We start from the raw sequence: 23,520 nt of genomic DNA, 5'->3' as shown, positions 1-23,520 counted from the left end.
CACTTGATAATCCAGCACAAAAAAAAGGGATTACAGTCAAAATGCAGGTGTGCCACAAATAAGCAGAGGACTTGAGGTATTCAGGTCGGCAGTTCTGATGAAGGGTCAATAGCCTGAAACGTTAACTCTGGTTTTTCCTTAGATGCTGCCTAACCCGCTAAGTATTTGCAGAATTTTCTGCTTTTATTTCAGGCATCAATAAAAGGTTAGCTCACAGGGAATAAAGCACAGTTAAAAAGGGACAGGACTACGTGCTTTAACCCAAGAGATATACATCATGAAAACAAAGTATATTGCAATTAGTATGATCAGACTTAATTTAGAGCAGAGTTTTTTTTTGATCCTGAGCTTCCTGAACAAAGTTCATATCCCCACCCCCTTTTCTATGCTTAAGCACCATTTCCACTGCACTTATCCTGAAGTAACAGCAGTGAAGTAGGAGGTAACTGCATGCTCCTAGTAACAGTATAAGCAACACCACTAAAAGGGAGACTGTTGGTTCTATCATCTTGGGCATGTTGGGCTGGATGCAAGATAATCAAATCTTTCCAAACAGACCATAAAAAAGAGCAGCAGTTGCGTTATCTCAGAATACTACAGTGCAAAAGAGGCTCGTCAGGCCATCGAGTTTGCACCGACACATGAAAGGTCCTGATCTTCCCCCCTATTCCCTCTTCCCAGTACTTGGCCTATAGCCTTGAATGTTATAGTGAGCTACGTACTCATCCAGGTGCATTTTAAAGAATGTGAAGTTTCCTATTCCTCCACCACCCTCCAAGGCAGGGTATTCCAGACCGTTACCACCTCTGGTTAAAACGTTTTTCCTCAAATCCCCCTAAACTTCCCACCCCTCGTAACTGACCTTTCAGATAAGGGGAACAGCTGTTCCCTAACCACTCTGTCCATGCCCCTTATAATCTTGATCACCTCAATCAGATTGCCCCTCAGCCTTCTCTGCTCCAGAGAAAACAACCAAAGTTTATTCAACCTCTCTTTATAACTAAATGTTCCATCCCAGTCAACAGCCTGGTGAATCTTCTCCGCACCCCTTCCAGTGCAATCACATCCTTCCTATAGAACTTCACAGGATACTCCAGTTGTGGCCTCACCAAAGTTCTATACAACTCAAGCATATGATCTTTTGCCTTGAAAATAATTTCTTGAATGTGGAGCGCACTACCTTAAAAAAATGCAGAATAAATTGAGGTATTTAAAAGTGAAGTTTTGTGGAAGTAGGACATAACAAGGGTTTAAAAAAAAGCTGCTCAGTTGGGGGAGCTGCATTGAAAATAGAGAGGGGCACTAAGTGGACAATGACCAGCACGATTGACTGGACATAGAAAATAAGCACAGGCTATGATCATTATGATCTAACAGGACTAGGCAGGGTCAATGCTGGAAGGATATTCCCAATGATGCGGGAGTCCAGAACCAGGGTCACAGTCTGAGGATTCAGGATAGACCATTTAGGATAGAGGCGAGGAGACATTTCTTCACCCAAAGAATGGTGAGCCTTTGGAATTCATTACCACAGGAAGTAGTTGATGCCAAAACATTGAATTTATTCAAGGGGCGGCTGGATGTAGCACTTGGGTGAATGGGATCAAAAGTTATGGGGAAAAAGCAGGATTAGGCTATTGAGTTGGATGATCAACCATGATCATCGTGACTGGCGGAGCAGGCTCTAATGGCCAAATGGCCTCCTCCTGCTCCCATCTTTTATGTTCCTATGATCATGGCTGATTATCCAACTCAACCCCTTCGCCCGAAGAGTAATATCGAACTCCATCTTGAAAATCTTTTGGCCTCAACTGCTATCTGTGGTAGTGAATTCCACAGGCTCACCACTCTTCAGGTGAAGAGATTTCTCTTCACCTCAGACCTAAAAAGTTTTCCCTATATCCTTCGATAACTGAGTGGCAAAATGAAGGAAATTGGAATATACTGAATTAAATAAGTAAGCGTGGAGGAAGCAACTTGACAGGACGCAAAATAGAAGGAAGCAAATTTCAGACTAAGTGGACTAAGACTGCTGCATTCCATTGGCTAGTTTTAGACTCAACCATCTGATCAATTAAGAGCACAAGATTCTTTGTGGGTTCTTTATGATTTACCTGGGTTACTCCTTCTATACAGGTTGGCCTCTAGCTAGAACAATTATGACATTTTTAAAAATAGCAAACCAAACCCTTCCCAGGGCCATCATAGGTACTGCATTCGTTGTGTCAGAAAGAAGCTGAAACCACATTTCAGTTAGCCTACTCCACTCATGTGCAGGAGATCCTCGATCATGGAAGTCAGTCAATTAACGAAGTCCAGGCAAGTGAGGTTATTTTGTCTGCAACATGTCACCAATACCATCAATTCAATCCTAGATATAATTTTTTTTAACCATGTGCAGCAATCACTAAGTTAGGCTAAATGCAGCACAGAGACCTCTGATGAATTCTGTAGGGGGCAGGCATCCAAGATGTGAGCTATCCATTGGGGTGCAACACAACAGCAATTCACATTCGTGTATATTGTTTCAGCATAGCTACAAGATCAGCAACACACTGCACAAAAATGATTGCACCTCTGCAGTCCTGGAAAGGTATCAATATGGCAACTTGCATGCTTTGGGACACAATATTCCACGGTGAGTGCTGATGAACGCACTCACCCTATCCCCAACCCAATCTCCATGAAAAAAAATCAATGTTGTCGGGTTCAAGCAATTTTTAAATGTTTTGGCTCTGGCGTCCAATTGATTCACACCCCAAGCAATACTGTAACTTGGATTCAATAATACATGCAGGTTAAATGACACTTTCATACTGTCTCTGGAAAATTTAAACATTCAAAGAACAAAAGAAGAAAGAAAAGTACAGCACAGGTCCCTTGACCCTCCACATCTGATCCGATCAGGATGCCTTAACTAAATGATTATAAAAACCTTCTGCCCTTATGCCGTATCCCTCTACTCTCTCCCTATTCATGTACCCATCAGATACCTCTTAAATGTTGCTAATGTGCCTGCTTCCATCAGCTCCTCTGGTAGCACGTTCCAGGCACCCATCAATTTCTACATGAAAAACTTCCCCTGCAAATCTCCCTTAAAAACTTACCCTCACCTTGAACCTGTGCCCCCTTGTAATTGACACTTCCACTGGGGAAAAAGCCTCTGGCTATCCACTCTCTCTATGCTTCCCATAATTTGGTAGGCCTCTAGCAGGTCTCTCCTGTCTTTCCAGTGAAAACATTCCTAGTTTATTCAACTCTCCTCATAGTCAACACCCTCAAGACTAGAAAATATCTGGGCGAACCTTCTTTACATTCTCTTCAACACTTCCATGTCCTTCTGGAACTGCACGGAAAACTTCAAATGCGGCCGAACCAAGGTTCTATACAACTACAACATGATTTCCTAACTCTTGTACTCAATGGCCCAGCCAATAAAGGCAAGCATGCCATATGCTTTCTTAATCACCTTGACCACCTGCATTGCCACTTTTAGGAAATTGTGGACCTGCACGCCCAAATCTCTCTGTATGTTAATGTTCCCAAGGGTTCTGCCATTTATAATATAATCCATATCTAAATTCAGTCCCCCAAAATGTATCACCTCGCCTTTGTCTGGATTAAACTCCATCTGCCAATTCTGTGCCAAAGTCTCTATTCTACCTATGTCCCATTATATCCTCTGACAATCCCCTGCATTATCAGCAACTTCACCAATCTTTATGTCATCTGAAAACTTAGTAGACTACCCACATTTTCCTCTAGATCATTTATATGTACGACAATCAGCAGTGGTTCCAGCACTGATCCCTCTGGAGCACCATTAGCTGCAGATCTCCATTCATAAAAACGTCCTTCTACCCTACTCTCTGTCTTCTATGACCGAGATGTAGAGATGCCAGCCTTGTAATAGGGTAAGCACAGAAAGAAGTCTCACAACACCAGGTTAAAGTCCAACAGGTTTATTTGGTAGCACAAGCCACAAGCTTTTGGAGCGCTGCTTCTTCATCAGGCAAGTCTCACCTGATGAAGCAGCAGCGCTCTGAAGGCTTGTGGCTTCTGCTACCAACTAAACCTGTTGGACTTTAACCTGGTGTTGTGAGACTTCTTAGTGTTCTATGACCAAGCCAGGTCTATATCCATCTGGTCCATCCACACCGAATCCTATGTGATTTTAGTTTTTGTACCAGTCTGCCATGTGGGACCTTGTCAAACACCTTACTGAAGTCCATATAAACTGCAGCCACAACCAGTCTCTCATCAATTATCTTTGTCACCACTTCAAAAAACTCAATCAAGTTGGTTAGACAGTCCAATTCCTGTTTTGAATCTCTCAAATTTGAAAAAAGAATATTTTGAATACCGAACACCACAACTGTAAAGTTTAGACGTAAAGATGTACCTCAAGAAATTAAAGGCATTGGTAAGTAATGTACCCTAATCATTAAATAACTTGCTACCTGCAAACTTTACTTACCGCTTTTATAATTTTTTTTTCAGAAAACTTGTGCCACCATTTGTCATAAGAATAGGAGCAAGAATAGGCCATTCAGCCTTTTCAGCCTGTTACCCAATGCAGAAACAGTAAATGGGTTGATTAGAAATAAAATAGAACAATTAATTTTAAAGAAAGGTAAAACTCTGAAGTCTGGCTTCGCACTCCTTATTCTGAAGTCTTGAACTGCATGGACCTAAGGTCACCCGTCAAGACAGCACCTGGGACCAGCAAGGAAGCCAAGGGAAAGGTGCCATTCCTCATAGACTGCACATTATACCAGCATTAAGGCTGACACCAAGCTTCTCCTCCTCCAAAACTATACACTGCAACAGCACTAAGGTTTACATCAAGCCCCTGCCTTTCCAAGATTGCAACCCCCACCAGCAGAGGCCATGGTAGTCCTGCCTTATGGATTAAAAGGGACAGACCATTCAGCCCTCAAGCCTGCTCCACTATTTAATAAGATCATGAATGATCAGATAGTAATGTCAAATTTTCATCCCACCTACCAACAATAACCTATCATCTCCTTGCTTACCAAGAATCTATGCACCACTGCCTTAAAAATATTGCAAGCCTCTCAATCTCTCTCTCTCTCTCTCCAGTTTATGGGTTTCTGCCCGAAGATGCTTCACTTGGACCTTGAAGATTGACCCCAACCATGAGCCAAAGTTCAATGGCTCCAATGCAGAGTTAATGCTAGTCATATCCAACTCAGTCATCCTGATGCTGAAAAATGATTTTGGCTCCAAGATGAGGCACCTGCAGGCCCTCAATTCATACTTCTGCTGGTCCTGGCCAAGGTCCGTGAGTTGAAGCAGTACAGCTGAAGTACCTAAAATAAAGTACTTTCGAAAAAAAACAAACTCATTTCATTGAGTAAATGCTGATCAATAATATGCAAACCTTAATAATGAAATACAGTTATCCTGCTGTTATATCCAGCTTGTGTTTTGTTGGGTGTCTGCTACTTTGATTCTGATGTGTTAAAATGGAGTTCTGTTTAATATTTCTTCAATTTCCTTATTTCCTATTACAATTGAACTGTATCTCCTGCCAATGTAAGATGGCCACCAATACCTATCTGCAAATGTGTGGGCGGCACGGTAGCACAGTGGTTAGCACTGCTGCTTCACAGCTCCAGGGTCCTGGGTTCGATTCCTGGCTCAGGTCACTGTCTGTGTGAAGTTTGCACATTCTCTTCGTGTTTGCATGGGTTTCCTCCAGATTCTCCAGTTTCCTCCCACAGTCCAAAGATGTGCGGGTTAGGCTGATTGGCCACGCTAAGAAATTGCCCCTTAGTATATAGGGATGCATAGGTTAGAGGGATTAGTGGGTATAATATGTAAGGATATCAGGGTAGGGCATGAGTGGGATTGTGTTTGGTGCAGACAACGGGCCGAAGGGCCTCTTTCTGCATTGTAGGGTTCTATGATTCTATGTGTGCTCGTCCATGCATGCACAAAATGCCAATGACATCGCTCTTCAGCACCCGGCTCTGCACACCGGCATCAGTTTGTCTTCGCAACTTATAGTCCTTCTCAAAGACACAGTGAAGCTATATTATTCTATTAATTCTGCACATAAATTTTGAAACTCAAGAAAGTCCATATGCAGGAACTGTTACGCATTTAATAAAGCGGATTACAATCTAGAACTTTGCTCCAAATACTCTATTCAATCCACTTCATTCTCACGAGGGGGTTAAAACAGTGATGCCACAATTTCATGTAACTGGTTGAATGCATATTCATATCGTTATGTTTAAGTTTTTTCTCCGTCTAGTGGATTTTGAACAATTGGGTTATGAAGGGATAGATAAAAAAGGACACCACCACCTCAAACAGTGCTTTAATGGTTTGAGCAGCAGCATCTTTGATCTTAGCTATTACCTACTCTATGACTTGCAACAACATCAAAAAGTAACACATTCAAACTGTATATGCATGGCAGTGGCAGCAAACATAGCCTAATAGTTTCACCCAACGCTGCCTCTTATAGACCTGCATCTACTTCTACTGATCTTTTCCCATTTACATACCTATAAAAGCAACATTTGCAATCTGTTTCTGTGCCTCATCTTAGTCTGCTCTCATTCTCTTTCCTATTCAACTTCTTGCAGCAAATTGAAGATCCCCAAATGTTTCCTGTGTTTATTTGTCCCTGTGTAATTGCAGGTTCTGGCCAATAAGCAGTCTTGCAAATTAAACTCTTAGTTCCTCTACCTAACCAGGTCACCACGTAGTATATACATTCTTCAAAAACACAGAATTTGAAAAAAAAATTCAGAATCTGGAATATTGTGATTTTCCAACAACAATCAATTTCCCTGTGTGCATTACACATAAAATAATAATCAGCGGATTCAATGGGAAGTATATCAACTACACTTCGACTGGTGTCTGGACAGCACAAACAGATGTTTCTATCACATACCAGCAACCATGTGCTTGGCCAGGCTTTTTTCATGGTTCCCTTTCATTCTCTGCTATCCCCCTTGTCACCATTTGGACTCATTTTAGAAACAGAAAACAAGAATAGGAGTAGGTAATTTGGTCCATCAAGCCTGCTCCACAATTTAATACAACCATGGCTGATCCTCTATTTCAATGACATACTCCCAGTCTCTCCCCTTACCCTGGACACTTTATGTCTAGAAATCCATCTTTTTTAAAATACATTCAGTGACTTGGCCTCCACAGCATCATGTGGTAGAGAATTCCATAAGTTCACCACCCTTAGATTGAATAAATTTCTACTCATGATCAACACAGTCAAAGGTGTGGGGACTTGTCATCAGTAACAACCAGTACCTGTCATTTCAAAACAATAACTTGAGCTAAACCACCCATTCACCCAGCCTGCTGATAGATGTAGTCACACTTTCTATAAACTCAATTACAGCTCATAAGTTCCAGTCTGTTACCCCAGACAATTTGAGGTAGGGCAGGAATTCTGCCCCATGTGCTCACACACACTATCCCTCCGTAATTTCCAAGGCCATCTTCCACAGGCTGTTTCAATTACCCAGGTGCTTCCCGCACAACATTCTTCAGCTATGTAACTTCAAAATGCATCTCCTTAATCTCAAGCATTCAGGCACATCTTGCCAAAACATTTAATTCCTTAATCAGATATGAATTTACCCATTTTTGAGGTGTGCCAATACTGTACATTCCCCTATACTTGCCTTGTGCAGCTCCATGCGACCTGTTCAAGACTTGCATTAATAGGCTTATTCTTGCTGGCTCTCACCCCTGACTCCACACTTCGATTTCATCCTCTTCCAACAACATTTCTCGTATGTCCTACCTAGTCTCCCAATCTACTTCCCATTTCATCTTATGGCATTCTAATGTTAATTTTCAGGAAGAAAATATGATTTTTTTCCCTGTAACTCATGTTCAGTCATTTATGGTATTTTTGTCAGAGGATAAAAAGACACAAGTCTGATTAAAAACACACAAGATATCTAAAAACACAACTGTTATTTCACTTCCTGGCTCCTTTTCCTAACAGACACAAATTTCCAAAAATATAACCTGCTTTTTAGTTAGTTATAAGGTATGCTTGCCCCTCTCCCCACCAAATATTACAGCGTCACAGCTCTGAGTCCAACACCTTTCCATTTGTCAAGTGCAATCTCTCCTAGTTTAAGTGCCCATCTCACATGAATCGTACTCATTTTCTTACAAATTCACACATATATTGAATACCTCACTGTCCCATATTTCTTCTCATCCAGTCCTCACACATGCAACAACCTGCCAGAAGTAGGTTTCAAAGAGATGCAAGAACAGTGAACAAGGATGCACAACAGGTTTAAGGGAAGTAACATGGGGGAGAAAAGATCAAGCAGCAAAAATACAGATTGACGAGAAAAATGACGGCACATGTAATGCATGCAGAGATAAAATTACAGCAAGAAGTCATCTTTTTTCAGTTCTGTGAGGAAGGTAGATGAGCCTTGGCTCAGTGTTGGCACTCACACCAGTTAGAATTTATGGGTTCAAGTCCACTTCAAAAACTACCAGACCAACAGTTCCGTGCTCAGAACCGAACTAAGGGAATACTGTATGATCTTTCAAAGATGAGGTGTCAAACCAAGGCCCAGTCGACTCTCGCAGCTGGATGCATAAGATATAAGAGGGCATTCAAAGAAGGGCAGAAAATTTCACTGTGGTCTCTTGGCCAATGTGCCCTCAATCAACTTCACTCAAAGAGATTACCTGATCACCATTCTATCGTCAAATCTAGGAGTTGACAGTGTGCAAACTGGTTAGAGCATTTCTTCATTACCAGTGACTACATTCCAAAAATATTTCATTAAATGGCACATTTTGGGAGGCTCTAGAAGCTGACAAAATAAAAGCACAGTTAGTACTGTTGTCAGGATAATTAACTAAGACCATCTCTAGGCGCTAATCTCCTGACCGATCTGCATTCAGATACAGCAAATTAGACCTCAGATGAGATAATGAGAAAAAGATAACTTTTATTAGGGAACTATGATTCAAATTAGGCATATCTTCAACTTGGGAGACTTGAGTCAAATATCAAAGATTAGGACTGGACATGAACTCACCCACTACTGACTAATATAAACCAGCAAAATTCCCAACGGTAGATTTCTGGAACATGTTTCCAAAATGCTCTTAGCTTTTCTGCAAATAGCATCTCAGTACAGGGAATTGACAAGATGAAGAACACAATAAATCACTGTTCACACGCAACAGGAATTTAGAACATAATCCATATTCAAAAGATTTGACAACTTTTCAAATAAAAGTTAGAAAACTAGGAAAAGCACAACTTATCAGGTAAGCATGACAAAAGAAACAGTTACTGAAATCATGAAACACAACTGAAGTGTTAGATTAAGTACAGAGGCATGAAAATGGAACCTGAAAATATGTACACAAGATTCATTGTGAAAGAAATTCATAGGTTAGTGACTTGGTTTAAAACATGGTAATAAATTACTTGTGATATATCTATTTTATACTTTCATTCAGGTTTCACTTTACCACGGACATATGTGAGGATATCCTGCTTGATTGGTCTTTTGCTGAACAAAAGCACTGAATTAGCACTCATTCAGAAAAATGGACATGAATAAGGTCTGTTACAGATTACTGAAAAGTGATGAATTGCTGCTCCAGGAAATGCTCATCTGAATCTGCGTCTCAGTCAAGAGTTTCACTCTGTATCTAACCCACACTAGACTAAAACAGCAAGCAAAAGATTGAACAGTTTCATCCAGAATGCAGTTTGCGTGGAGTCATGTTGAATTTTGGGCTGACAAGAATCCACTTCTCTCAAAATGGGGAAGCATAGCTTCCTAAATTTTGCACTGCAGCATCGTTCTTCTCGAACACTAATTTCCACCCCATCCACCCTCCCTCCACCATTCTATGCCAGCTTGGACAGTTTATAAGTGAGAAATAGAGAGACAGACACACACACACAGATAAAGTGGTAATGGGGACAGGTTTGGATCGGGGGGACTAGAAGACTAAGACCAGGAATTGGAGGGGACAAGTGTTTGGAAAGTTGGTTTGACATTTAATGGAAGGTTGGGTGGTGGGGAAGGGTACATGTTGCCAAATGCAACATAGGGACTGGAAACAATAACTAGACAGGGTTGTGGTTCCTTCAGCTTGTTTGACTGAGGGCAAGGGGTCAAGGGCGGAGGAGCTAACCGAACTTGGTACCATGACACATTTGTACACTAAGCCGAAAGCAAAAAGGAATTTAGTGATAGTCAAAGACTAACACTGTTCTCTGCATTAATGAATATGCTAGGGTTTGGGACATCTGCTCAGGGCTGGAGAGGAACTTGGGAGTTGTGGTGGCCCATGTAGGTGCTAAAGGCACATGCTGGCTGAGAAAAGAGGGTTGCATTGTCAGTATGATGAACTAAACACAAAGTTAAGTAAAACCTCAAAAGTAATAATCTTTGGTTAGCCACTTGCAAATTGCCATTGGACAATAAGGTTAGGGAAAATGAATGTGTGGATTAAAAAGAGTGCGGAAAAGCATCAAAACAACCAATTTTGGAAATGTGAAGACTGTCCAAGTTTCTGTAAATATGTAAAAAACTACAATTAACGAAGAGAGCGTTGCAAGCCAGGAGAATTAATAGTGGAAAACAAGGAGTCAACAAAAGAATTGGCGAATGTGGACTGGGGGAGCGCGTTGGAAGGTAGATCTGCTGAGGAGCAGTGGAGGATCTTTAAGGAGATCTTTCTTGGTGCTCAGCGGAAATTTATTCCGATGGTCAAAAAGGACCGTAGGAGGAGAGGTAATAAGCCGTGGATAACGAAGGAGGTGAAGGAAAGTGTTAAATTAAAAGCAGAGGAATTTAGAGTAGCTAAGAGCAGTGGGCGAGAAGAGGATTGGGAAAGGTTTAAATGTCAACAAAGATTGACAAAGAAGTTGATAAAGAAGGGTAGGAGAAGCTATGAAGCTGGGCTAGCACTTAATTTAAAAAAGGATAGCAAGAGTTTTTATAAATATATAAAAAGGAAGAGGCTGGCTAGGGTGAACGTTGGTCCTTGAGAGGATGAGAAAGGGGACCTAGTGGTAGGGGATGTAGATATGGCTAAGGTCTTGAATAACTTTTTTGTTTCTGTCTTCACGGAGGAGGACGTGAATAATTTGCCGGGTGTTAGCGATGGAAAGGTGGTAGGACTGGAGGGTCTTAATGACATTACTGTTACTAGAGAGGTGGTGCTCGACAGACTGGAGGGGCTGATTGTGGACAAGTCCCCAGGACCGGATGGAATGCATCCGAGGGTTCTGAAAGAAATGGCGGAGGTTATAGTGGATGCCTTGGTGGTTATTTTCCAGACGTCGCTGGATTCCGGGGAAGTGCCGGAAGATTGGAAAACGGCTAATGTTACGCCGTTGTTTAAGAAGGGTGCCAGGCAAAAGGCGGGGACATATAGGCCGGTTAGTTTAACATCTGTGGTAGGTAAAATGTTAGAATCCGTCATTAAGGAGGAAATTGCGAGGCATCTTGAAGGGAATTGCTTGATAGGGCAGACGCAACACGGTTTCATTAAAGGGAAGTCGTGTCTGACAAATTTACTGGAGTTCTATGAGGATGTGTCTAGGGCAGTGGATAGAGGAGAGCCGGTGGATGTGGTCTTTCTGGATTATCAGAAGGCGTTTGACAAGGTACCTCACAAGAGGTTATTGCAGAAGGTCAGGGGACATGGAGTTGGGGGTAGGGTGTTAGCGTGGATAGAGGATTGGTTGTCAAATAGGAGGCAGAGAGTGGGGGTCAATGGGTGCTATTCGGATTGGCGGTTGGTGACTAGTGGGGTGCCCCAGGGGTCGGTGCTGGGGCCTCAGCTACTTACCATTTATATAGATGATCTGGAGGAGGGAACCGAGTGTAGGGTGTCGAAATTTGCTGATGACACCAAGATTGGGGGAAAGGCAAATTGTGCGGAGGGTGTGGAGAGTCTGCAGAAGGATCTAGATAGGCTGGGCGAATGGGCCAGGAAATGGCAAATGGAATTTAATGTTGGCAAGAGTGAGGTGGTCCACTTTGGTAGGAAGAATGGTAGGAAGGACTATTACTTACGTGGCGAAAAACTGCAGCAGGCGACGGTGCAGAGGGACCTCGGGGTCCTTGTGCATGAGTCGCAAAAACCCAGCCTGCAGGTGCAGCAGGTGGTCAGGAAGGCGAATGGGATGCTGGCCTTCATAGCGAGGGGGATTGAATATAAAAGTAGGGAGGTCTTGCTGCAGCTGTATAGGGCATTGGTGAGGCCGCAGCTGGAGTACTGTGTGCAGTTTTGGGCGCCGCACCTGCGCAAGGATATTTTGGCCTTGGAGGGAGTGCAGAGGAGGTTTACTAGGCTGATGTCGGAGTTGAGGGGGTTGAGCTATGAGGAGAGGCTGAATAAACTAGGCTTGTACTCGTTAGAGTTTAGAAGAATGAGGGGAGATCTCATTGAGACGTATAAGATGATGAATGGGATGGATAGGATAGAGGTGGAGAGACTCTTCCCGCTCAAAAAAGACAGTAGGACTAGGGGGCACAGCATCAAGATAAAGGGGAGGCAGTTTAGAACGGAGTTGAGGAGGAACTTCTTCACTCAAAGGGTGGTGAATCTCTGGAATTCTCTGCCCGTTGAAGTGGTGGAGGCTGCCTCGCTAAATATTTTTAAGAAGCGGGTTGATGGGTTCTTGATAAGAGAGGGGATTAAGGGTTATGGGGAGAGGGCGGGAAAGTGGAACTGAGCCACGACAGATCAGCCATGATCTTATTGAATGGCGGGGCAGGCTCGAAGGGCTAGATGGCCTACTCCTGCTCCTATTTCTTATGTTCTTAAATGAATTGAACAGGTAGTTTGCACTGATTTCGCTATAGCGGATACAAATAAAAATTTCAGAAATAACTGCAAATCAGGAAACCTAAGGGAGATCATCAGGAATGTGTTACTAGTTGGCAAGATGCAATGACTGATATGGAAATCACTGGAGCATCAGTATTTTACTATTTATGTAAATGAATTGGATGAAGGGAATGAAGATGTGGTTGCTAATTTTGCTCAAAGAAGGGAAGTTGTGAAGACATAAGGAGACTACAAAAGGGATAAAGATAGGATAAGTGGACAAACGGCTGGTAAATGGAGTACAACGTGAAATAGTCTATTTTGACAGGAAAAATAAAAAATATTTAAATAGCGAGAAATTGCAGAGCTCTGAGACGCAGAAGAATCAGAGTGCCCTAGGGCATGAATCACAAACGATGAGTAAGGACGTACAGCAAGTAATTAAGTTACTGTTTATTAAAAGGGGAATTGATTACAGAAGTGGGGAAGTTATGCTTTAGTTATACAGGGTACAGATGAGGGCACATCTGGACTACTGCGTACAATAATGGTCTCCTTACTTAAGGAAGAATGTAAATGCAAAGAAGAATGTCAGGAGCGCTTCAGAGAAAGTTCACTGTACAAATACTTAATTCACTACAATTTTATCATCGGCTGTGTCATTGAGGGCCACTGTACAACTGGAAAAACTTGTCAGAACTAACAAAGAACACACCAATTAATTTTCTATACATTTCACACAAGAGTCCCAAACAAGCCAATTTCAGCAAGTTTCCCATAAGCAAAAGTAACTAATACAGTGTTGGTCAAGCCTCTAGTGGAGAGTAAGAGGTGCAGAAATCTCACACCCAAAACTGGTGCAGATTGAGCATGTTTTATGCCCAAAAAAAAGAGAGAAATGGCCATTAATTTATATCCCCTTGTGTCTAGATGACTTTTAGTGAATAATGGCTCATGTGTGCCAGCACAATAATGAGGTTCATGATACAATTTAAGTTTGACACTCATTCCTAGTGCAGAGAATACTATAATACATTGAATACACACTGATTCACAAGTGCTTGTTGCTGTTGGTAAGCAGTAGAAATGGAATGCATATGTTCCGCAATACAGTAGCTACATTTCCTACTTTGACAAGGCCTGCAAAAAAAAAGCCCAGCTATAATAGTTAGGCATCTAATGAGCGACATCCAAGTCAAAAGTTAAAATCCAACAATAATCACAAGTCATTCTACCTGACTCTCACATAAGATCTCTGATCAAGTTCAGTAGCACCACATTCAAATTTTGAAATGCCTTCCACATGATGTAAAAATAGATAATTTATTACAATTGGATTGTCAGAGGTACTGATGGGGAGGATACACCAGTGATGAATATTCTTTTGATCTGAGTGGCAGAGGTTTAACTGTTCTTGTTTACCCAGGAAACTCAGTGCTAAGGAAAAGAGTGGAACAGACTCACCAGATATCATGCAAACGTTGAATTTTTTTTTAGTGTTCACCAACAAAGAATATAAAGAGATAGCTGCATCTTAGTAAAGGAATAAAAAACGCCAAAATAAATGAAAGGTTACTAACATCAAAACTAGATTACCTTTAAAACTAACTGCAACTTACCTGGTAGCTGAGGCTAGCCAAGGAAAGAAATATCCTAACAGCCATTCCAAATGATGGGAAGAAATGTCTCTCTGCTGGTTGCAAGGTTTCTACATGAAGTTTTAGCGTTCTCAATCTGACCCCCAAACATGAATACACTGTGCAAACTGATCTTCTCAGCCTCAGTTTGGCAATCTCACTGACACTGCAATGTAGCCAATATGAAAAACTGTATAATTTCAGACTGGTGCAGCAGCCTCTCCCCTACGAAGGCTTTTGTCTAGCTTTAGCTGTATTGATTGTTCTAAGGCTACATCACAATAGATTTGGGAGGACTGTGCACAGAGAGGCCCTGTGTGTTCACATACACTACATTGTACAGTACAAAATGCTGAGTCAGTAGGTGAAAGGCTGACTGCATGGCAGGCAAAACTGGGAGTACAAGGTACTAAATAAGTTTAATCACTATTTCAGAAATGCCAGACATAGTTATTATGCAGGTGAAAAATCCTATGCCACTGGAACTACATCCCTCAAGTAGTTACAAGTGCAATATAGATAGGGAACTATTTGCAGCCAGCCTCCTTCCTGCCCACTCCTGGAGGATGTGCCAACTCTAGTACACTGGTTAATTTGAGAGCGCAATTAAAGATAGAAAAGATTTAACAAACTTCCATTTGGCAAATGAAAAGATCCATTAACATATAGCTGCACAATAACCGAACCGTTACGCCCGATTTCTTTCTCCCCTATCATGTTGCTGAAATCATCAACGTTTCCACTTTGCAATCACCTAGGGTAAAAAGTAAGATGAAAATTATACTATTATTCTTTGGGACAGCATTTCTGAGATTGAGCCTCAGACAAGGCTTCAGAGGAGATTGGAGAAAAAACAGAAATGCTGTACCAGGCCACAAGCTCAAAGATTGGAGAAACTTTCCAATGTTAGTGATTGGGTGAATACCCTAATTACTGGAAACACTCCTATTATCTGCAGCCCTGACAGGGAATGCATGTGCATCTACTGATATTTCATCTCGATGCCCTGAATGGCCCACACCCCTTCTGTAATTTCACCTTTAAACTCTGTGCCATCTAGTCCCCTAATGGCCTCCATGGCATCTTCACTCCTCTCCATGTGCACAAAGGCGTAGTCCTTAACGATATCGCACTCTAGGACAGGTCCATACTCCTCAAACTTGGCCTGCAACTCCTGGCTGGTGCAGCTAGCACTCACATTACCCACATGCAGTTTGGTAGAGGACTTGGACACACTCTTGCTCGCCTCCACATTAATGGAGATTCCATGCAACTTGTAGTGGTGCAGGTTCTCAATTGCCTCCTTTGCTGCTTCACGATCCTTCATATGCACAAAGCCATAGTTCTGTTCAGAGATAAGGAGACGCTGAAATTAGATTTCAGATTAATAAATCTCTAGACAATCTGATTAACATCTGTTTGGGAAGAATAGAGTTTATTATTGTGTTTCAATGTACAATTTATATATATAAAATCAACCATCTGCATCTTAATAAAGTGACAAGACAGATTAAGAAACTAACAATGGGACTTGATGACTTGAGTTACAAGGGGGAGCTGGATAGAAGGGGACCTTTTTCCCTGGAGCGTAGAAGGCTTAGGGGTGATGTTGTAGACATCTATGAAATAATGAGGGACATAGATTAGTTAAGGCAAATCAGCTACCTTTTCCCAAAGGTAGGGGAGTTTAAAACTAGAGGGCATTGGTTATGGTGAGAGGACAGATATATAAAAGGGCCCAGAGGGGCCATTTTTTTTTCATATAGAGGGTGGTGAGTGTCTGGAACAAGCTGCCAGAAATAGAAGTAGAGGTGGGTATAATTTTGTCTTTTAAAAAGCATTTGGACAGTTACGTAAGAAGGGTAGAGGGATATGTCCAAAGGCAGGTAATTGGCACTGGATTAGTGGTTTAATAAAAGGGTGGCATGGACATGTTGGGCCGAAAAGGGTGGCACGAACAAGTTGGGCCGAAGGGCCTGTATCCATGCTGTAAACCACTCTAAGGCATAGAAGGACACCATTTTATCTATCACATCTATAGAAACATAACAGCAGGATCCATCTCGACCTTGAAGCCTGTCCCATGATTCAGTATTATGATAGCTAATCATCCAACTTAACAACCTGAGTCTGCCTTCCCCCTATATCTTTGATTCCCTCACCTGAAGTGCTAAATCTAAAAGCTTCTTGAAAATATGCAATGCCTTGGCCTCAACTAATTTCTATGGCAGTGAATTTCACAGGCTGACCACTGTTTGGGCGAAGAAATTTCTCTTCATCTCTGTCCGAAATGGTCTACTCTCTAACCCCAGACTATAACCACTGGTTCTGGACATCCCAGCACTGGAAACATCCTTCTTGCAGCTACCCTGTCTAGTCCTGTTAGAATTTTATGGGATTCTATGAGCTACCCCACCACCAACACCCCCCACCTCCCTTCTTCTGAACGCTTAGCAAATAAAATCCTTCATATGTCAGTCCCGCCATCCCAGGAATCAGTTTCATAAACCTTCTGTGCACTGCCGAAGAGCAAGAAAACATCCTTCCTAAAATAAAGAGGCCAAAACTGCACTTAATATTCCAAATACAGCCCAACCAAGGCCCTGTAAAATTGCAAGACATCTATTTCTGTACTTTACTCCTCTAGCAATGAAGGCCAAAATACCATTTGCCTTTTTTACTGCCTGCTACACCTGCACGCTTACCTTTGACTGCACCCAGGTTTCATTGCTCATTCCCCTCTCCTAATGTACGGCTATTCAGACAGTAATCTGCCTTCCCATTTTTGCTTCTAAAGTGGATAACTTCACATTCATCCAAACTGTACTGCACCTGCCATTCATTTGCCCACTCACTCAACTTATCCAAATCACACTGAAGCATCTCTGCACCCTCCTCACAGCTCACCCTACCACCCAGCTTTGTGTCAGCTGCCATTTTGGAGACATTGCCTTTAGTTCTGTCATGTTAGTGAACAGCTGGGGGTCCCAACACTGACCCCTGTGGTATTCCATTAATCACTGCCCGCCATTTGGGAAAAAACTTGTGTATTCCTACTTTTTGTTTCCTATCCATCTCAGTACACTACCCCCAATGCCATGCACTTTAATCTTACAAACTAATCTCTTATGTGGGACTTTGAGGAAAGCCTTCTGAAATTCCAAATAAACTACATCCCTTGATCAACTCTGCCACTTACATCCTCAAAGGCTTTCAGTAAAACGTGTCAAGCATGATTTCCCTTTCATAAATTTATGCTGGCTCTGTTCAATCCTGTCACTGTTTTTGAAGTGGTTGGCAATATAATGTTTCTAATGTATTCCAGAACTTTCCCCACTACCGACATTTGGCTTACTAGTCTATAATTCCATGTTTTCTCTCTACCTCTGTTTTAAAATAGTGGGGTTACATTTGCTACCCTTCAATTTGTAGGAAGTAATCCAGAATCTATGTACTCTTACGTACTCTGGAATGAAGATTACCAGGGCCTGGGGATTTATCAATTCCATCAGCTTCCCGAACATAATATCCTTCAGTTTCTCCCTCTCACAAAACCCCATGTTCCAACATTCCTGGTATCTTGTGTCCGCCTTTGTGAAGGTAGAACCAAAAAATGTATCCAGTTAGTCAGCCATTTCTTTGTTCCCTTCTATAAATTCCCCTGTTTCTTACAGTAACCAACCCTTTTTCCCCTCATGTATCTACAGAAACTTTTACAGTCAGTTTTTATGTTCCCTGCAAGCTTCCTCTCATACTCTGTTTTCCCCTTGTAATCAGTCCTTTCATCCTCTTTGCTGAACTCTAAACTGCTTCCAATCCTCAGATCTGTTGTTTTCCTTGGCCATCTCCCTGCTTCTCCTTTGGACCTAACATTATCTCTAATTTCCCTTGTAATTCATGGTTGGCCGCCTTTCCAGTTTTACTTACGAGCCAGACAGGAATAAACAATTGCTGTAGTTCACCGATGCGCTTCTTGAACTCATAAGAACTAGAAGGAGAAGGGAATTCATTCTCGAGTCTGCTGCGACATTTAATACCATCATAGCTAACTCAGATCTCGTATCATAGTTTCTTTTATTAAGGTTCAGGACCCTAGTCTCAGAATCAACTACATCACTCTCCATCTTGATAAAAACTTCTATCATGTAATGGTCGCACATCCCCAAGGGGTCTCACACAACAAGATGGCCAATTATTTTTTTCCCATTACACAATACAAAGTCTAGAATAGCCTGCTCTCTGATTGATTCCTGAATATAACAGTCCAGAAAACCATCTGTACACATTCCAGGAATTCCTCCTCTACAGTATTGTGACTAATTTGATTTGCTCAATCTATATGCAGATTAAAGTAATCCATAATTACATGTTTCTTCATCACGTGCATTTCAAATTTACTGTTTGCTAATCCTAACATTACCACTATAGTTTTGGTGTCTATAATATAACTCCTCCTGTTTTTTCCTCCTTGAGTGTTTCTTAGCTCTACCCATACAGAATCCACACTGTCAGAGCTAACATCCTTCCTAAGTATTGTGTTCATTTCCTCTTTAAGTAGCAATGCAACTCCATCAGCATGGGTGGCACAGTAGTTAGCACTGCTACTTCAAAGCGCCAGGGACCCAGGTTCATTTCCTGGCTTTGGTCACTGTCTGTGCAGAGTTTGCACATTCTCCGTGAGTCTGGGTACTCCAGCTAGAGACGTGCCAGTTAGGTGGGTTGGCCATGCTAAATTGCCCCTCAGTGTACCTGAACAGGTGATGGAGTGTGGTGGCTAGGAGATTTTCACAGATCATTGCAGTGTTAATGTACACCTACTTGTGACAATAATAAATAATTAAAAGCCTCCTATTTGTCTATCCTTCCTAAATACTGAATGACCTTGGATGTCAGTCTATGCTAACTAGTTAACCATCCTCATAGAACTTTCCAACTCTTGTAGGTTTACAGCTTATCAAGTCTACTTCCAATCACACTGTTACAGTAACGCGACTTTCTGTCACCCTTTGAAGCACTGAGTTCCAGAACAGAGGTTTTTAATCCCTCCAGATCCCTCATAATTTTAACTACATGGAAGATCTTACTTGGTGATGTTCAGGTTTGCTTTAAAAAAAGGCTACTAGTCAAACTTGTGTCAAAAGCCAGGATAAATTTGGGAAATGAAAAGCATTTAAGGGTGGAAACAACAGGGTACTTGTCATAAAAACTGAACATTTTCATCCATCCTTGTCCCAAGGGTTGGACACCATGAGCTATGCTTTTTCTATTGCTGTCAAATCATTGCTACCCTCACTGCCAATGTCAAAAAGAAGCTGAACTACCAACAGGACTGGCGTGCCCATTACAACTCTCTACAGATGCACCATAGAAAGCATACTTTCAGGTAGTAGCACAGCTAGGTATGGCTCCTACTCTGTTCAAGAATGCAAGAAACTACAAAGGGTCGTGAACAAAGCCCAGTCCATCACTCAAACCAGCCTCCCATCCAATGACACTGTCTACACTTCATAGATACAATCATAGAAACCCTACAGTGCAGAAAGAGGCCATCTGGCCCTTCAAGTCTGCACCGATCACAATCTCTCCCAGGCCCTACCCCCATAACCCTACACATTTTACTGCTAATCCCTCTAACCTACACATCTCAGGACACTAAGGGGCAATTTTTAGCATAGCCAACCAACCTAACCTGCACATTTTTGGACTGTGGGAGGAAATCAGAGCACCCGGAGGAAACACACGCAGACACAAGGAAAATGTGCAAACTCCACACACACACTGACCCAAATCGGGAATCGAACCCAGGTCCCTAAAGCTGTGAAGCAGCAGTGCTAACCACTGTGCCATCGTGCAGCCCACTTCCCACTGCCTTGGAAAAGCAGGACATGTTGTCTTCCATCTTCTTTGGGAAAAAGATACAGAAGTGTGAGATCATGTACCAACTGACTCAAAAAAAAGGCTTCTTCCCTGCTGCCATCAGACTTTTGAATGGACCTATCTCACATTAAGTTGATCTTTCTCCACACCATAGCTATGACTGCAACACTACATTCTGCATTCACTCTTTTCGTTTTCTATGTATGGTATGCTTTGTCTGTGTAGCGTGCAAGAAATAATACTTTTCACTCTGTACTAACACGTGACGATAATAAATCAAATCTTGCTGAAACTGGTATTGCAGAACAGTGAATGTGGCGCAGGAAGTAGTATTGATTGGGAGAACTCTATAGTTTTGAACGTTAATCAAAGAGATCAGAAACTCAATGCCAACAAATCAAATGTAGAGTTTAAAGTTTTTGAAGTTGAAACTTAAAGTTTATTTATTAGTGTCACAAGTAGGCTTATATGAACATTGCAATGAAGATACTGTGAAAATCCCTAGTTGCCAAAGTCAGCAACTGTTCATATACACTGAGGGAGAATTTAAGACAAAAGGGAGCTGTTGTGTGCCCAAAGACCTCTGAATTTCACCAGCAGCTGGCCCGGGGGATAACTGCAGAAATTTGGCACCTGGCAGGGGTATCCTTTGCCCCATGCAACAAGGTCTGCCTCCCCATTGCCCCAGCCACTTTGCCCTTCCCCCACTGCCCAACCAAGCTTCCAATAACACTGCCCAAATAACTAAGCTGCCACACCCCGCAACCTGTCGCCATAGTAAATGAACAACCCTTCCCCACCATGACAATAAATAAACCAACCTCTCGCACCAGTCGGCATGGTAACTGGACCATCCCTCATGCTTTTGCCACAATAAGGGGACCACCCGTGGTCCAAGTGCCACAATAAAGGGACAACCTGTGCCCCAGTTGCCTCAATAAAGGAACCCCACCATGCCTTAATTGCAACAGTAACTGGACCATTCCCCCTCCGCACCCTCCATTGCCACACTAATCGAACCACTCCCACCCACCCCTCCACCCGCCCATTGAACATAAGAACATATGAAATAGGAGCAGGAGTAGGCCATCTAGCCCTTCGAGCCTGCCCCGCCATTCAACAAGATCATGGCTGATCTGAAGTGGATCAGTTCCACTTTCTCGCTTTCTCCCCATAACCCTTAATTCCCTTGTCTATCAGAAACCTATCTACCCGTGACTTAAGTATATTCAGCGAGGTAGCCTCCACCACTTCAACGGGCTGGGGATTCCAGAGACTCATCACCCTTTGAGTGAAGAAGTTTCTCCTCAACTCCGATCTAAACTGCAGCCCCCCCCCGCCTTATTTTGAGGCTGTGCCCTCTAGTTCTGCTATCCTTTCTAAGCGGGAAGAATCTCTCTACCTTTACCCTATCTATCCCCTTCATTATCTTATATGTCTCTAAAAAATCCCCCCTCAGCCTTCTAAACTCCAACAAGTACAGACCCAGTCTATTCAATCTCTCCTCATAGGCTAACCCCCTCATCTCTGGTATCTGCCTAGTGAACCTTCTCTGTTCTCCCTCCAAGGCCAATATATCCTTCCGCAAATGCGGCGACCAAAACTGCACACAGTACTCCAGTTGCGGCCTCACCAGTACCCTGTACAGTTGCAGCAAGACTTCCCTACTTTTATATTCTATCCCCCCTCGCTATAAAGGCCAACATTCCATACGCCTTCTTGATCACCTGCTGCACCTGCAGACTGGGTTTTTGTGATTCATGCACAAGGAACCCCAGGTCCTTCTGCACCGTAGCATGCTACAGCTTTTTGCCTTTTAAATAATAATCCCTCCTACTATTGTTTCTACCAGAGTAGATAACCTCACATTGGCTAACATTATACTCCATCTGCCAGGTCCTCACCCACTCAGCCTATCCAGATCTCTCTGCAGATTTTCCGCACCTTCCACGCAATTTGCTTTTCCGCTCATCTTTGTGTCATCAGCAAATTTCGTTACCCACAACTCAGCCCCCTCAGATCATCTATGTAAATGGTAAACAGTTGAGGCCCCAGCACCAATCCCTGTGGCACTCCACTAGTCACCAAGTCACTTGCCACACTAACTGGACCACTCTCCCCTCAATGCTCTGCAAAAGGTATGCCATCTGTATCCCAAGGCCTTGAAATAAATTGAGGAAGAAGCTGAGCATCTCATCAGTAACACCACGTTGGTGATTGAAGAGTGGGAAGAGTGCCAGGTAGACCTGCAGAATCCTGCGGAGACTGGTAGCCGATCTGACAGGATTTGGTCACCTTCCCTGAGATGTTCTCATAAGAACATAAGAAATAGGAGCAGGAGTAGGCCATCTGGCCCTTCGAGCCTGCCCCGCCATTCAATAAGATCATGGCTGATCTGTCGTGGCTCAGTTCCACTTTCCGGCCCTCTCCCCATAACCCTTAATCCCCTCTCTTATCAAAAACCCATCAACCCGCTTCTTGAAAATATTTAGCGAGGCAGCCTCCACCACTTCAACGGGTAGAGAATTCCAGAGATTCACCACCCTTTGAGTGAAGAAGTTCCTCCTCAACTCCGTTCTAAAACGCCCCCCCTTTATCTTGAGGCTGTGCCCCCTAGTCCTACTGTCTTTTTTCAGTGGAAGAGTCTCTCCACCTCTATCCTATCCATCCCATTCATCATCTTATACGTCTCAATGAGATCTCCCCTCATTCTTCTAAACTCCAACGAGTACAAGCCTAGTTTATTCAGCCTCTCCTCATAGTTCAACCCCCTCAACTCCGGTATCAGCCTAGTAAACCTCCTCTGCACTCCCTCCAAGGCCAAAATATCTTTGCGCAGGTGCGGTGCCCAAAACTGCACACAGTACTCCAGCTGCGGCCTCACCAATGCCCTATACAGCTGCAGCAAGACCTCCCTACTTTTATATTCAATCCCCTTCGCTATGAAGGCCAGCATCCCATTCGCCTTCCTGACCACCTGCTGCACCTGCAAGCTGGGTTTTTGCGACTCATGCACAAGGACCCCGAGGTCCCTCTGCACCGTCGCCTGCTGCAGTTTTTCGCCCCGTAAGTAATAGTCCTTCCTACCATTCTTCCTACCAAAGTGGACAACCTCACACTTGCCAACATTAAATTCCATTTGCCATTTCCTGGCCCA

The 23,520-nt window shown here is 42.8% G+C and overlaps 1 protein-coding gene across 3 annotated transcripts in view; it reads right to left on the bottom strand.

Annotated features, from left to right (window-relative positions):
• Positions 1 to 23,520, bottom strand: part of LOC145348164 (RNA-binding protein 4B-like) — a 110,710-nt gene that overhangs the window by 79,258 nt on the left and 7,932 nt on the right. For all 3 annotated transcript variants that reach the window (XR_013887914.1, XM_080196356.1, XM_080196357.1), the window contains exon 2: positions 15,525 to 15,831. Coding sequence is in view for 2 of the 3 variants with exons in the window: in XM_080196356.1 (XP_080052482.1) it covers positions 15,525 to 15,831 (307 nt within the window). In the remaining variant the exon portion in view is untranslated. The remainder of the gene's footprint in view (positions 1 to 15,524; positions 15,832 to 23,520) is intronic.

The sequence above is a fragment of the Carcharhinus amblyrhynchos genome, chromosome 9 (genome assembly GCF_965287045.1).
Source record: "Carcharhinus amblyrhynchos chromosome 9, sCarAmb.v2.hapA, whole genome shotgun sequence".
In the NCBI taxonomy this organism is placed as follows: domain Eukaryota; kingdom Metazoa; phylum Chordata; class Chondrichthyes; order Carcharhiniformes; family Carcharhinidae; genus Carcharhinus; species Carcharhinus amblyrhynchos.
This window is presented reverse-complemented; position numbering and strand designations above follow the sequence as displayed.